Source organism: Homarus americanus, unplaced genomic scaffold, assembly GCF_018991925.1.
Source record: "Homarus americanus isolate GMGI-L3 unplaced genomic scaffold, GMGI_Hamer_2.0 scaffold56009, whole genome shotgun sequence".
In the NCBI taxonomy this organism is placed as follows: domain Eukaryota; kingdom Metazoa; phylum Arthropoda; class Malacostraca; order Decapoda; family Nephropidae; genus Homarus; species Homarus americanus.
Genome location: NW_024739542.1, coordinates 1,895,964 through 1,913,019, shown reverse-complemented (window position 1 = coordinate 1,913,019; position 17,056 = coordinate 1,895,964). Strand labels below are relative to the sequence as shown.

The following is a 17,056-nucleotide window of genomic DNA, read 5'->3' as shown; positions in this document are numbered from 1 at the left end:
CTGAACTACTTCATATCCTTTTCCCTTAAGAAATTACTAAATAAATATGTCTAAGTTTTTATTTTGAAGGGTTTGGTGTAGTGGCCTATCTATCGTTCACTCTAGCCTCAGTAGATCCTGATCTTGACATGACTTATTCTCCATTGAATTGAACATATGTCTTTGAACCCATCAGCTCTTTGGTGTGCTCATAATGACAAGTGGTTCGAACACTCCCTCAATATACATTTCGAAGCAACTAACTTTTGTCGTCTCCGTCCTCAACTGCCTCCTCCAACTCATAATCATATACCTCCCACTCACTCCACTACTTTGATGACAAGATAATGTACTGAAATAGCCTTTTGCTAGCCAGACATCCAAGACTGTACAACCAGCAATTTTTCTTTTCATCTGGAATCTCCTGCTAATGGCTCTTCGGACCAAAATAGTGAAGCATTTCGTAATGTGGTGCCCTGAGTAGCGTCTTTGATATCTGTTTACAGTTATCCGAGAAATTTATCACCGATATTTCTTGCAGTGACACAGACTTTACCTTTGCAACTGTTTTCAGCACTGCAACAGTCCATTCTCGTCATTTATTCCAACAGGGGTCTTACATCTCCCCTGTGGTTAAGGAAATTATATTCAAACACGGCATCGAAATTTCAAACAAGATACTTCCAAAACATACATCTTGGCCCGAAACACCACATATTCATCAAAATCATTTTCTTTGCTCAATATATAATTCACGGAAACATTCTCCTTACTCTCACTTTCAGGAAAAAACTTCCTTCCGGCACTTCTTTATTTCCTCATATTACCTGCGTCTTTTCCACCATCTGGTATATAGACCTCTTTGAACATCTTCAAATGGGTCAACGCACTTTGCTCCCATGGAGTGAAGAGATGGCGAATGTCAAAGTTTCATAATTTAGAATGAAACAATATTTTCTTCTACGTAAATTTTTTTTTGTAACTTTTATATAGATGGAATTATGATGTCAGAATACCCCCCCGAGTTAAATTTCATCTCAGCTACGAGGAATCAGATTTATAATAAGATTTTACATTTAGACCGTAAGAGTAGATTGACGGGGTACATATAACGTGACACCTATGAAAAAAAAAAGTAGCATAATCCGTAGAAAAATAAACGATTTGAAGTAAGGTGTTGAAGAAGAAACAAGAGATAAAAGATAAAAAAAAAGAAGGAAATTAAGTAAACAAAAGATATAATGGAGATTTTGATGTTGTTGAAAAAAGAGTTAAAGGACATTAAGTTATGTTTAGTGTCATGTCGGCTAAACAAACGGATCAATACTATTAGGGCGAATGCGGGAAACCAATCTGTACGTGTAAATAATGAAGGCTGGTCTTAACATAAAGTACACATCGAAATTTATATTAGTTTACCCGATTACACTATTATACGGGAGTGGGCCGATGTTTGGATGGTAAATACAAATGTCTACCTCGTTCATAATGTTACCACCGCCTATAGATACAGTACAAGAAAATAATTTATATTTTTTTATTATTTTCGTCGTCTTTTTCATTTGAGTTTGCTTTTAGAAATCATTTACAAAACTTTATTCAACTATTATGGTGGGAATGTTAGGATATGTTCAAGTTTTAACTCAGATGAAAAGAGTATAGAAGGTATTTTTCCATCTGTATACATCAAACAAATACATTCCATCACTTTGCCATTTAGTCACAAAAGTCAGATCAGTGTTTGAGTAGAACTGCACAGATGAGCTGCTCTTTGTTGTAACTTGAAGTATTTTTATTTTTATGTTTTTATTTTAGAATTTTGTTGGATTTCTCTGGGTTTAATTTTCACTCCTGATGTTTGATAAAATTTTCGATTATCTATTCACTATTCTCTCCATCTAACGATCCTCAGGTGTTTGTATTCGTCACCATGGGCAAAGGTGTTCATAAGTATTGCATCATTAAGTGAAATATAACAAAATTAACAATAGAAAACGAATTAAGCAAAATAAGATCAAATAATTGTAAAGCAAAAAATAAAAAGAAATTATTAAAAAAAAAAAGAAGCAGCAACAAAATGAGTGAAACAGGATTTTTTTTGGAGGGGCGTAATATGATTAAAAAAAATCTCCAGAAATTAATTAAGGAAGTACGTATAGATAATTTTACCATTAATCTTATTATGTAGGTGATTTGTGATGACGAGGGATGGAAGGAGGGAAGGAAGGAAGGAGGGGGAAGGAGGGAAGGGAAGGAGGGAAGGAGGAGAGGGAGGGAGGAGGAGGATGGAAGGAGGAGGGAGGAACGAAAGTGGCGGGAGGTGAGGTGGATAGAAGGAGGAGAGAGGAAGGAAATAGAGAGATGGAGGGGAGGGAGGGAGGGAGGGAGGGAGGGCGGTCGGAGATGAAGGGAAGTGGAGGGAGGGAAATGGAGGGGAGGCAATGGGGAGAATAGTCCTGCTAATGAAGACAAATATATTAAATTTGTAATCTTACTGATCTTGTTATGGAAACGCCTTTTACACCCACCATTTCCCACGTTTCAAAAATCGCAATGAACGTAAAATACAGTAATGCGATATTTCAACTTTTAGGGTATTTCCCACAATCTGGCAACGATGGTGATAACTTTTGAGACATATTCCACATTCTGGCCGACATTTTTTCTTCAATATATGAATATGTTACGCTCAAACGTATGGATAAACAGCAACATTTATTAACTAACGTTTACGACAAATATCTCTCTCGTTTTCATTAGACCTAAAAAAAAATAGCAACAAAAACTTAATAGGGTGAATAAAATAAAATTAAATACATCACTAAGTTACATTAGGTTACCTTTACAAAAAATAAAAGCTTTAGCAACAGACAATCGAGTTATAAATTCATAACCTTTACTCGGTGGATGAGTTTGTTTCCGAGGGCATTGTAAATAAACTACGGCTCTGTTGGCAGTGGATGGCTGTGTGTGTGTGTGGTTTGAGTAGCTTACAGTACATAAGTTAGATCGTATTTACACTATAGTATACTGTACATATATATGTTTACGTGCTGTGGACGACGGACTGGCGGACGGATGGGCATATGGACGGACTCCTACCAGACATTATCACGAGCGGTCATTAAGTAACTCACCGTACACTCTATCCATCTCCCTGGTTACAATAACTCACGTAATTAATGCTTAATTTATTTCTTTATTTTATAGTTAAAAAATATATAGTGTTCTCTTTTTTTTAGTTACAATATTAAAAAATAAGTCAATGCAGCATTTTCACGGTTTTAAAATCGGGATTGGTGCAAATTACATATGTAAATGCCTTTATGCAGTGAATATATTAAAACAATATTTTTTTTCTCGCCAAGTTCCCATCATAACAACGACAATTTATTGAAAAATGTTCATGGAAATGTATAGAAACCTTAGAGTCTACCGAAAAAAGACTTCCATCAGTAGACAAGTTCACGCACCACCAATTTTTTTTCATATATATATATATTTTTTTTTTACGGAAAATACACAAGAATAAAACCGTTGGTATCCAGTGTTGTTGGAAGGGGTAGGCGGTGACCGGGAGGTCACAGCACCACGCTCCTGACATAAGTGACTCTTGTTACTCAATCTAACTGGAGTAGAGGCAGCTTGAGTAACATTTTTCTCGGATAGTTAAACCAAAAAACAAGACCATTGACAGAAGGGATGCGAGAACCTTCCTTAATATAAAAAGATAAAAAAATCTAGAGATTTTTCAAAGCTCTGATTAAACCAAACACCAACTGACTTAATTGGTAACAACTCGGAAAAAAAAACACAGCCCAAGTAGAGTTGTCAGATTTTTTGGTCAATATTTTTCGTTCCCAGCAGTTCAGGGATCCAACCTTTAATCCAGGGAGTTGTTTGTGTCCGTTTCATAATTATACAGTATATGGTACATTTAACCAGTCAATTAACTCTCTAACTACATGTATTTCATTTCATCAATCTGTGGTATATGCCTCCATGACACTTACATCTCTACCAGACATCAAGACTCTACGGGCGACTAACTGAACTACGAAAACACACGTTCGTTCCTATTTACATTCAAAGCATATGAAGGATTTTAAAGACAGTTTTTAATTAATAACATGAAAATGAGAATGATACATAATTTTCCTTCACCATACAAAAAACGACAATCATTCAATCATTTTTATGTATTTGAACTTTTTGGGTGTAAATGGTAGTGTTTCAGTTAATAATCGATTTGAAAGAGGGACACAGAGAGATAGAGAGTGAGTGAATGAGAGGAAATACCATCATAGGAAAAATATGGAAATAAAAGAATTTCTAGTGCAGACTGTGTGTTATTGGGTGAGCTGTAACAGAAAACTGAAAAGAGTTTGATTGTTTTACCTGTCCCAGTTATTATCACTTATGTAGGAAGTGGTGGAGTCGATTTTGTTTTTCTGTCGATTTTACGCATACAAAAATCATAAAAAAAGTGAATGAAATATGACATTGGGATCGACTGAACGGAAACAACGGTAGATATCCAAACCCGTAGTTGGTGTCTGCCTGCTGTATGAACCTAGACCCGAGTGTCTTTCTCTCTCTCTCTTTACTTCTTATTAGTTATCATCTGCCATTAAAGGAGAATTATCCAATTAGCTTGACACACTCACTTCAACAAGCACAAGTCAATCATTAAGCCAACAGAAGGAAAACTTAGTTATAACGAAACCTTAAACATCATGCCAGGAACAATTGTTACTGCAGTAGACAGGAGCTCGTTATTAACTGAATCGGTGAATGGAGACCTGAAGTATTAAAACAGGAAAAACTTCAACCACAGCAGTGATGGTGTGTCCATTGGCCTCGCTTGCCACTGTGTCGTTTTTCATGAATATTTTTTTTCTTTTTTGAAAAAATAAAAAATGAGTGATAGATTTCGGGAAAATTATTACAAATTATTGGCTGTAGCAAGTTTCTTACTTCTGGGAACTATTTTCAGCAGGGTCACACAAGCAAGCACGCACGCACGCACGCCTCTTTCTGTGACTGTGCGTCTCTCTCTCTCGTTGACGCACACTGCTAAGACCACGTAAATGAATGTTTCGTAAGAACAGTTGAACAATTATATAAACACTGTACGTTGATCTGAGTCCGCCAACCTCGTCCCTCTCACGGCTAAACTCCTTTCTAGTCTAAACTACCTCATCATCCCACTCTATCTCCTCTAGCCTATTCTCGAACTTTTCTCTTTACCTTGTATTTACTCTCAGCTTTCCCCTCTTTCTTTATCCCTTTAACTCTAACCTTCGTTGTGCTCCTAGCTTTAGTATCCACCTATTCTCAGGTCATTCCTCTCATCCCTAACCTCCGTCATTCCTCTCTCACAGACTTACCCCCCCCTTCCTCTCTCCACCCTCCTCTTATCACATACCTGTCCCTCGCTGCCTCATTATCACCTGTATCTCTCCGTTCCTATCTCACCTGGATATCAAGACCCCCCCCCCTCTTTCATTCCCTTCTAGTCCTCTTCAACACGCCGAGCAAAAACAGTCCTCTTGGTTAAGCATCACTAGACCATAGAGAGTGTTAATAAGTCCCATGACAAAAACAAAGAGTAAGCTTGAAATGTGTTTGTTTAAATCGTGATGTTGAAGAATGCTTTTGTTTCCATCTTGATTACAATGGCAGTTTTTGCTGTTTTTTTTCTGTTGTAATCATAGAGAAACTCAGAATAAGAGAGAGAGAGAGAGAGAGAGAGAGAGAGAGAGGTGTATGATCAAACTTATTGTCCTGGTGTATTCTATAAACGTATGCTATATATACATCGTCCTAGCAAGAGAGACACGTACTGTTGAGTAATCTCTTCCCATAACACTAACAACATCTTGGCCTCGCCCCTGATGTTCACTATCCACGTGAAATTGAGGTGTACGTCACTGTCCGGCCAGCAGCGTCTCACCTCAGTTGTCCCTCCTTCACATAAATTGCAACACAAACATTAGCTAAATTAATTTTTTAACCATTTTAGAAACGTTACTCAATGCCTGAATGCCGAGTAACTATTGATTTTGTTTACTAATTAATAACGTTTCTTATTAAGTTAATTCACCAGAGTGACTTAAGAATTTGATTTGCTCTTTCACTCTCTTAACACAGTGAATGTTTACGTTGAGTATAACCACGACTTTTATCAACCTTCTCTTTATTTATTTAATTATACATAAATTATTCCATGCTTCTTAGAGTAACTTGGAGTGTTTATATGATTATTTCTACATATTTTAATCCGTTCCCTCACTCGTATGTTCTATATTCACTGTAAAAACTCTTTTCACTGGCCAACACTTCTCAAGGTTCTATATTATATCATTTATTGTACGCTATCTTGAACTCCCTTGAAGCAGAAAATATCATAATTTTTTGCGTTTTGGAATATTTCTCTACAAGTATATCTTATGCGGAAACATCATCTTTATGTCTCATCTAACACATGTTCCTACACTTTGGTTACACTGAATCACCAACCAACATTATTGCTTATATTAACTAGAGCGATTTACATATATGTCCAGTTGCGACCAGAACTAATGATACACTTCATGGTCACGTTCCTCGGTGCGTTTCCTCAACACTAGGTATTAATAGTAGTTTAATGTTTGTCGTCCTGTAGATTCATGTGTAGCAGTTAATTTATAACACTTTAATAGTCATTCATATGATTTCTTGTATCACTATCTTTGGTTTATGCTTCGCTAACTAACTATTGTTATAATCTTATCTAGAATTAATAAGAGTAATTCGTTTTCCTTAGACTTGTTGTGTCTTTTACATACTGCTGGTCAACACAACACAGAGGAGGAACAATAGATAAGTGGAGTTAAAAATGCCCTAAGTAGTGATAAGTTTAGTTTGAAAACATTAACAATATGACCACTATATTATTTCAGTATTCAGTCCAGTCCCTATAATATCTGTTCAATAAACGCTGTAGCCGACTGAAGCAACGTTATTATATACAATTTGTCGCTGTCTCCTCAATATCTCCCACTCTCGGGTTTGCCTGTTGGGTCGTTCGCTCCCTTTCTGGCTCTCCCAGCAAGGGTCGTCCTCTCCCTCTCTGGCTCTCCCTGCACGGGTCGTACTCTCCCTTTCTGGCTCCCTGAACACGTTAACGATGTTCGCCCTTATATTATCTAGCGGTTAATGTCACAATCCTTACTCGGACACGCTAGGAGTTCCCCGTCTCTTTGATCTTAAACTTTGATGATACCAGCATCTGTACTGAGTCTCAGGAATAAGTGTCATGTCTTCCCCGTCACCAATCACCGTCACACCTTGGTTAACCGGGACGTGACCTATAGGGATTTAATTAATGAACTGTGCATTTGTTAATGATTGTCATAAGATAGTGTGACTCTTAACCCATAACCATATCTTAAATTTACGGATTTATTAAATGTTTGTGAAGTAAAAACATATTAGACTTCGTCAACTAATCTTAAACAGGTGTTTACGTAATTGCCAAACAGGACATTATGTCCAAATGGACCATCAATATCACATCATCTGAAACATCTTACTTAGAAAAAATGTATATGTGCAAGTCACTTAACTTCTTTCAGTTATTTTCTAGTATATAATGGGCCATTAAACATTTCAATGGCCTTAGGTCCTACATAATGACCGCTCCGTCCCCGCCAGTAACCTACTGCATATTAAAATGTATTTTTCTTTTAGAGGTAACTTAGTGACTTAGTTATTTCTTAAGTATAATGAATAACTTCCTTTATTATTTACAACTCCTCTAGCACTCTGCTTACTTCAATATTTACAACTAATCTGATATTCCTTCTCTGAGAATTCTGTCAGTTACATTCCTGAATTCCATCTTTTCGTGCTCATATGTTTTATTCAACACAGGGTTCCTACATCGCCTGTGTCCAAGGATATCATCAAATTCAGAAATTTGATCTTTCTCCGCTAAGTGACCTAACAATATCAGATGATTTTCAACATATTTCTTTTTCTTAATTGTTTGGTGAAATGGATGATTCCTTTTGAAGTATTAATATTTAAGCTTTTATTTTTAATTGTTCTTCTCACGTTTTATCTTTACCACTTCGTTGGGAAATATTTACTAATTTATAGGAATAAATGGACTCACTTTATCGTCAGTGTTTCACCCCCCCCCCCGCTCGTATTTCTTCCTCTTACTATATTAAATGTTTTAAGTGACTGAAAATTCTTCTTGCGTAGTTAATACATTTATCGCCAAAGACATTTCCATTGCGGGTTTATATGTCGAAGGTATTAAAGTATGAGAGGAACAGCGAAAAGGCAAAGGTGAACATTAAATTAGTTTTTGGAAGGGCGGAAAATCCATAAATATCTTCAGAGGTCATTACTTAACAGGGGGAGCGGCTCGTGCTTGTGTGGCCCACTGAACTAAAAACCTTTGAGGTGAGTTCCGTCACATATTTTATATTTCTGAGCATTTAAATAAAAGTTATGGTGGTGAAGACACAGGTATTTAGTCTATACAAAATATGCATCACAGGAGAAAGATAGAATGTCGATGGTAACTTTATGATACTAACAAGACGCATCTCAGTGGAAATTGGTATGTGTTCCTGGGCCAGTTGAGAGCTCATGCAATTAACTGAGGCAGGGGACAGGAACAGATCAACACTGGGGACAGTTTATATAGAGGAACATTTCCAGCTCACACTCCCGGTACTTCATTTCCTTGTTGTAACGTTACTGGATGATGGAACAAAAGGGCAAGCCTCCACAATTCAGGAAAATAGATCACTTATTAATCGAGATAGGTTTTAAGGCGGCTTATCAGTGATAATTTTCTGATTAAGAGATTAAATACAACAGACTTTTCTACCAAATAAGGATAACCCAATTTCGGATAGACCGACCGCACAGATTACACCTTTAATTAAAATACCATACTGAATTTTAGCTCTTTGTTAAAAACTGTGGTTGTACACAAAAGAACAAACGAGGCTTTGGACACTAGACGCGTTCTTACTGAGTACTGTTGGTGCTAAATACTCGACTTTAAATTCTTTTTGTTGACCCCATCTTACAGAAGTTATAATTATGTCGTCAAGTATTTTTCAAGTAGTTACAGTCCTTTCAAACACAGCACAAAAGGACGCGTACGGCACTAGAATATTTTGCGATGTTTTATCACCACTGAGGTTGTTGTTATAAAAAGTTTACTTGTCTCAGTTATTACAAAGAAATATCTGAATATTTATTTTTTTAGTGACTGTACTTGTTTTGTTTAGCTGTTCCCAATACTGTATATAGAATTCACTGTAACCTTCACACACCGTTTCCTGTTTCTCTTTCCGTCTCTCTACACCGTCACCAGAATGCATCATTTGATACCATCAGTCAAGTGCATCAAACATCGACCATCGCCAGAATATGATTCCCTGAGTTATATATAAACACGTGTATAAATATTTCATTCCCCATTGTTGTCAAATTTATTAAACGCGGATAACAATGTCTCCCTAAAATTACTATCAAGACTTATACTTTGATGAAAAATATAATTATTTTTAATGAATACCGGTGAATTTCTTTTCTTTTTGGTTAGTTTTCCTTTTCTTTCGTCTTAGCGTTATTATTTTGACCTAGATAAAGAAGGGTGAGGTTGATGGGGAAAAAAAAATATATTGTTTATCATGCTGGCAGCCTGCAGTTACACACACACACACACACACTACCAGTATCTCAATTCTTGTCGTCTTTATGCTTGTTTGTTACTCCAATGAACGCTTCTCTTTCCCTTCTCCTTCCCCACTTATTTTACCCTTCACTTCCCCTCCTTCACCTCCCCTCTCGTCTTCCATGCTTCACAATCTTTCCTTCAGCTCCCCTTTCCGTTTCCGTTTCTCCCCTAACTTATCCTCTTCTTGCCTTCTCTTTTCTCCCTTCCCTTCCTTTTTGTTTTTTTCTTTCCCATTCGTTCCCTTGTCCATCCTCTCCCCTTTCTCTATTCTCCTTTTCCCGTTCCTTCCCCCCCTTGTTCTCTCTTCCTCCCCTCTCCCCCCTTCCCTTCCCGGTGATACTAATATAATAAAGTCACTTCAAACAAAACATAGGCACGCCCTGTCGCTGGTTTGATGATTATATACGGTGATGCGGTTAACTGTTGTGGTGTACTGTAGCTTGTGTTACTGTTGATGGATTATGGTTCACACACACACACACAGCGAGTGAGTTAGTGAAAGTGTGAGGTCGAGAGAAAGATATAAAGAGCTACTGGTGCAAATGATGATGACTACTACTACTACTACTACTACTACTATTACTAATAATAACAATAATAAACCAAAAAACATAATAAAAATAAAAACCAAAACCAAATACCCCCAAAATAATAAAATAACAATAATAACAACAACAATAATAAAAAAAAAAAATAATAATAATAAATAAACCACTAAATATATATACGAGTAATACATCCATTTTTATCGATCTATAAATTCATTGTTTCCATCATACATTTATTAATAATTTCATATAACTTATGTATTGGTAGATAGTGTTACAATAGTAATAATCAATTTACCGGGTGTTCTTTGTTCATCTGTAAACACTACTATCACTTTTTGTTACGCCTAAAAAACGGAAACGCTATTGGTTGGGTTAATAGTTTTACTCTAATATCCAAAATAAACCTACACACGCATACTCTGTAGTTAGGTTTGTACAGTGATGTGTGTGTGTGTGTGTATGTTAAATTTAGCAATGGTCTTCCTATAGCAATATAACACAGCAACCTACAGGTAAGTGCTTTCCGCCTCCACCATTTCTTGTTTCCGCCTGAAGGTTAGACCAAATCAACACTGTACTTCCCAGCTGTCAGTCAGTTCGCCACACTCTCGTCTTTCAGTCTATCTAAGGGGGAAATTTGTTGTTTGTATCACGAACTAAAAAAAAAAATCATGGTTTCTTGTTTAATGGATCAAGAGTTATGTTGTGTGATTTATCTTTGAGTGGGAGACAAATTTATAATTATTTTCTGTTTATTTAATTTTGATCTTGAGTGTCGATCATTAAAACTTTGAACTGGTTGTGGTTTAAGTTGTCACGTTCAAGGCTCAAGGTGGTTAACTAAATTGTTTTCCTTAGATAGATAGCTAGCGGCTTAACCATCATCGTTAAAGCATTAAATCATTATTGTGCTAAACCATTATCTTCTCTCTGCTAAGCCGTCGTTGTATTAAGTCATCTTCCTCTAAAATGTTTAACTATCATCGCGTTAAACCATCATTCTAAACGTGGTGAAGCATGTGCCTTAAAACATAATCTGAAAAGGTGTTTCTTTTTACTTGGTAATTCATTAGCAGCTTCGTCTCTCTCTGTGAATTAAAAACAAATCTTAAAACAATTTTATTCGCAGGTCACAATGCTCAGGTCATTTTATCTAGTTTAACAAGAACTTCTTCTTGTAATATAACGTGATTTTATATAATTATTTAGTAACTAATCTATTCACTCATAATTCCCATGAGCGCTATACGTGATGTTAAAAAAAAAGGAAAACAAAATCACTTTATCCCATTTCCAATATTTCTCAACAATTAATCCACGTATAGCAAAAGAAAATTATATTCTTTTAACCTATATTATACGAAAATATAAAAGTACTATTTCTTTCCTCTCCTGATATGATTTTAATTAGTAATATCCAATGAGATAATTTTTTTTGTCCATTAAAAAAAAAAAAAAACTGGGGAACTACCTTGATTCTTTGAAGTATGACTTTATTGTAAATCCAGTATTAATTAAAAGACAAATTAAAAAAAAATCCATTTCAGGTCACGTTAGCGGAGGGATACAAGCTTGGACTCATGGATCAATTGACCCCGATAACGTAGGACATTTTAAACACATGTCATTCACGGTAACATGTTGTTCTTTCAGGAAAAATTCTAGGATCCAAATAACATAATTTTTTGTGCATTTTATCTCCGTTATTTTACATCCATTTTAGATTCGTTTCGATTTATAGTTCTTTATTTAAGCCAAAATACATTAACTTTTATTTATTTATTCCTCCTTAACTTCGCCTGTGACTTAACATCTCGGAAAAAGAAACAAGAGAGAGAAAGAGAAGCAAAGATAAAGAGACAGATAAATAGGGAGATAATGCATAGACAAGCAGAAAGTTAGGCAGATATACAGAGAGAGAGAGAGAGAGACAGACAGACAGGGCATAAAGTGGAAAATCACATCAGATAACGGTAGGATAACAACGATACAGAGCACAGTATTAAACACTTTTTGCCGTAGAAATTCTCTCAGTCCCTCAACCGGTGTGGATAATCCCCTCAAATACTTCCTCCATATTGCATTGTAATATCTGTCTGTCTGTCCTCACACCTCAAATACACCTTCATTCCTGTATCCCTCTCCCTCCCCTCAACACCTCTACGCACGCACTGGAAAAGAAAACGTTCGATTTCTCTCCTCTCCGCTTGTCCTTTGTATGTATGTTCGAAGGTCTGTTTGTCCGCTTTTCATCCGGTGTATTTTGATTCCTTTTTCTCTGCCTGTCTCACTTTTGTTGACACTCCAAACCTCTCCAACAAGGTCAATACTCCAACCTTTCCCCCGTGTAAACTTTAGTAATTCCAGTTCTCTGTTGCTTTAGGCTACAGCAAATGAATTTTTTTTTGGCTGCACGTAACCCAAGTTAAGGCAATCGAGTACTTGTGTTGAACTTGAAGGATAAGTTTATCCGTAAAGTTCTGGTTAATGAAACTCCTGGAATAGTTTATGTATACTTGAGGTATATGCTAAATGTGTGTGTGTGTGTGTGTGTGTGTGTGTGTGTGTGTGTGTGGTGAAGAAGCGAAATATAAGGTTTTACCCACTGTTATTAGCTTGAAATAATAAGATAAAATTCATATTCATTAGATAACTATATGTAGTAACATAACAGAACAATATAGGAATTGTGCAACTGTATTAATAACTTTTTTTCTTCTTTTCAGACAAAGACTCAACGGGAAGCGAAGAAGATCGATACAGGCATTATAACAGGGCATAATATATCTGAAGAAATAGAAACATTGAAAAGAGTGTTTAATGGGCAAGAGACCTAGAACAAAGAACCTGTACTGAGAGTTGTCTTCTTGAGAAAAGTAATAACACGACCATCAAGCGTTCCCCTTAACCATTACCCACCTGTTGCACGGTGTTTATAAGTGTGTTTGACTGGACACGAAAAATGTACAAGAGTGACATAGGTATATCAAAATTACCGCCAGAATCTTGTAAAGTCGCCAAGACTCTTTGGTCATAAGATATAGTAGACTTTATCTCTTGTCATTCTCCAGCATGGCTGACAACTCTTTAGTCAACGAGACAACATCCACGCCTTACGTGGAGTCTGTCACGCTCGCTGTCCATAGCCCTAAGGTGGAGGAAATCCTACAGCGGTGTGACGAGGAGCTCAGGAGTATACTGAGTGCAAGTAATGAGAACCATGCATGGCTTAATGAGACATATTCTCTCCCTGACTACACCCACTGTGAGTACTGCAACATCAGTCAGGAGGAACTAGACACTTTGTTCTACTCTGGCGTCTGCATACCCTCCGACTATTCGTACATGCCCCTAATATACCAGATGTACGCCTTGATCTTCGTAGTGGCACTAGTGGGGAACTCGCTGGTGCTGTACACGGTGGCCAGCAGCAGTAAGATGCACACCGTCACCAATCTTTTCATCGCTAACTTGGCCTTCGGTGACCTACTCATCATGGTACTGTGCGTCCCCTTCTCTGTCGCCTCCATCATCGTCCTTCAGTATTGGCCTTTCGGTGAGGGCCTCTGTATTTTCGTCAACTATTCTCAAGTAAGTATAAAAGTCACAGGTTTCATTATATATATATATATATATATATATATATATATATATATATATATATATATATATATATATATATATATATATATATATATATATATATATATATATATATATATATATATATATATATAATCAACGACCTCACCAGCTGGATTCGGTAAAATGCTACTGTCACCACATACGAGGCACGGGCAGTTCCCAATGAGGTTCACGGCGCCATCAACTCGATGAACAGGCTTTGTGCGAAATATAACAGAGTCTAAGACTGCTTTTAGTGTCCTTGTGGGTTGGTCGGTAGCGTTCCCTAGTCCCACCCAGTAGGTCGAGGGTTCGATTCCTGGCTGGTGAGGTCGTTGATTATGTGTTCAAAGTCCGCGTGTTATATGGACTAAAAATGAAGTATATATATATATATATTATATATATATATTTATATATATATAAACTTATATATATATATATATATATATATAAACTTTGGTCCAGTCTTTGTTAATTGATTTGCAGTTTTCAGTTGTCAGTCTTCATCTGCTGCCTAAAGGTCACCGTCGACTATTTCTGCCTGGTCTGTTGTTAGTCCAAGTAATACATTGACTCGTTTCCCTTTATGAACTCGTATACAACAATTGCTCCAATATTGAACGACTGGCTGTAGACGGAAGTCAGACGGCATAACTGAAATTATTTCGAAATCGTCAGTCAGCTGTCGCCATGAAAATCATCAATCGTAAAAAAAAATGAACTAAAACAAATTAATCTTTGTATGTCGAAGAACAAAAAACCCTGAATGATTTTCAACAGTACACGACATCAGTATTTTTCGAGGCAAAATATTTATTTCGTATTTAAGTAGAAGATAATATCATCCCAGTCTCGGATCAAAAGTTATTAAACCAGATCAAAAGTTATTAACAAAGATCAAAAGTTATTAACCCAGATCAAAAGTTATTAATCCGGATTAAAAGTTATCACCAAGCGACTTAATTCTCTATTGTGTACTCTAACTATTACACATATAACATCACTGAGTTAGTTACCTTATCAGCCTCCCCGTGAGGATACTTTCTCTTTTAAATGGCTGAACGTTATAACTCCATTCATTATTTCTTGGTACAATATTATCGAAAATTCTTATCTTTATCTCAATTTAGTTTCAGTGACCTTTTATGTTTTACTGAATAGTGTACTTCTAGATTCTCCCCTCAACAAGTTGAAGAGATTTGCTTATTATATGATGGACATCACATAGACACACACACAAGAGCATGCGCGCGCACACACACACACACATACTGCTACCAATACTTTGCTGTCACTCGGAAACGAGTATGACGATCATCAAGCTATGATACAATGATATGAGTTATTAAGGATGTCACCTAGGTTGATGAGTTCTGAGGTGAATAAAGAGGCCGATACGGGACCGGTAGGGTCGACCACAGATGTTGCACATGTGGGGGGCTACATCTAGTGCGGGAGAGGCGGCGGCAGCGTCTTTCCGGCGTTGGCGCTTTTCTGCTTCATTATGCAATCGGGCTAACTCAAAAGTATTGACAACCTTCTCGTGTGGTGATCCTCCAAGCGTTACAGTGTGGAGTAATCGTCTCCCTGGTGAGGGGGTCGATTTGGCACTTTTTCAGGTTTGTCTTAAGACTATCAAAATACCTTTTCAGTTGCCCGCCAGAGTTACGTTTACTATTCGTTAGTTAACTGTAAAGTGGCTGCTTTGGCACTCTACTGTCTTCCATGAGGGTAACAAAGCCAGTCCAACATAGTTGTTCGTGAATAATGGGAATTTATCGCCTGGTAATCTTGTTTATCATATACTCAAAAATTACTTTGGATATCGAGAGGAAACTACTCCTTTCATGATCTATCTGAATACATCTAAGTCAATGGCTTTAACTCAACCCTGTCTAGTTACACAGAAACTTCCATACCAAGATTCTTACCAGTCACTCCATTGAATCTACGTAGAGGTGAATGACCAGATATCACATTCAACACGAACAGAGAGACGGGGAGCATCATTACTATATCAACCGAACTTGGACCTTGGAGAGGCGGTGGATGGGTTAAGGGGAATGAAGAGCAAGCATTCTTTGAAGTCTATGACCCTGAATTGTTTTAAGTATAGCAAAGCATTCCAGAGAAACCTTATTTCTCTCGTGTATAATACCACACAACATTCCGCGTTTCATGTATGAAAACTCCTTCTTTTTGGTTAACACAATGCAACGCTGACATTACTCTCGTTGGTGCTGGTGGCTTTGGTATCATATATCAAGGTATATTTATACTGGTAAATGAACACTGTGTACGTTACTGAGTACAGTTCGTTTTATAAAGAGGCACCCAATACTTTGTGGCGAATTTGATCTGCTTTTATTATTATTATTATTATTATTATTATTATTACACATGCACACACAAGTACAGATAGATAGATACAGACAGACACACACACACGACAAAAACAAAAACAATTCACCTCACAACTAATCAAGAAAATGCAACGTACATTCAAGCTATCGAAATCGCAGTCGTTTTCCTTGGCTTTCACTGTACCTCATCTCCGTTCTGTTTCCTCTCCTCCGTGGATTACTTCCTTTATTATACCCCAATGGCCTTAAGGGTGTATAAAGAGATGGTCTGAAGGTAGAGGTCTAGCCCGAGGTACAGAGTGGCTAATGGTAATAGGATAAAAGACCTCACGGCAGCTTGAGTATATCCGTCTCACAGATGGCATACGCTTCTGAGGCAGCGGGTGAAGCACTACCTTGAGACTGAATAGCTGGAGTTCTTACCACGGACTCTAAAAGGTTTTACGGAGGTCAATTCATTCAGTTCCTGCCCCTCTCATCCAGGAAAATGTGTCTACATTCACTATTTTATTTATGACTAAAAAGTTCAGGTAAACATCATTATTATAACTATACCGGTACGTTGTTTAAGGAAGGTAACTCGGAACTTCTGAAGGAACGATGACTTTCTACGCCAATATACAGTATTAAGACCCATAAAGGCGTCATACAGTAACCAAGAGAGATAGATTGGCAGTTTATGATACCTTTATAAAGAAATAACTAATCCTATATTGAAACTTTTACAAATTCTGTCGTCTTCTCTTTTACGCGAGTAGGTTTGCGTAAGGGGATTCCTGATAGCC

At 36.9% G+C, this 17,056-nt stretch overlaps 1 protein-coding gene across 1 annotated transcript in view; it reads left to right on the top strand.

Annotated features, from left to right (window-relative positions):
* Positions 1 to 17,056, top strand: part of LOC121874852 (RYamide receptor-like) — a 129,392-nt gene that overhangs the window by 64,510 nt on the left and 47,826 nt on the right. The window contains exon 3 of the mRNA XM_042379138.1: positions 13,008 to 13,872. Coding sequence (XP_042235072.1) covers positions 13,354 to 13,872 — 519 coding nt within the window. The 5' untranslated portion in view covers positions 13,008 to 13,353. The remainder of the gene's footprint in view (positions 1 to 13,007; positions 13,873 to 17,056) is intronic.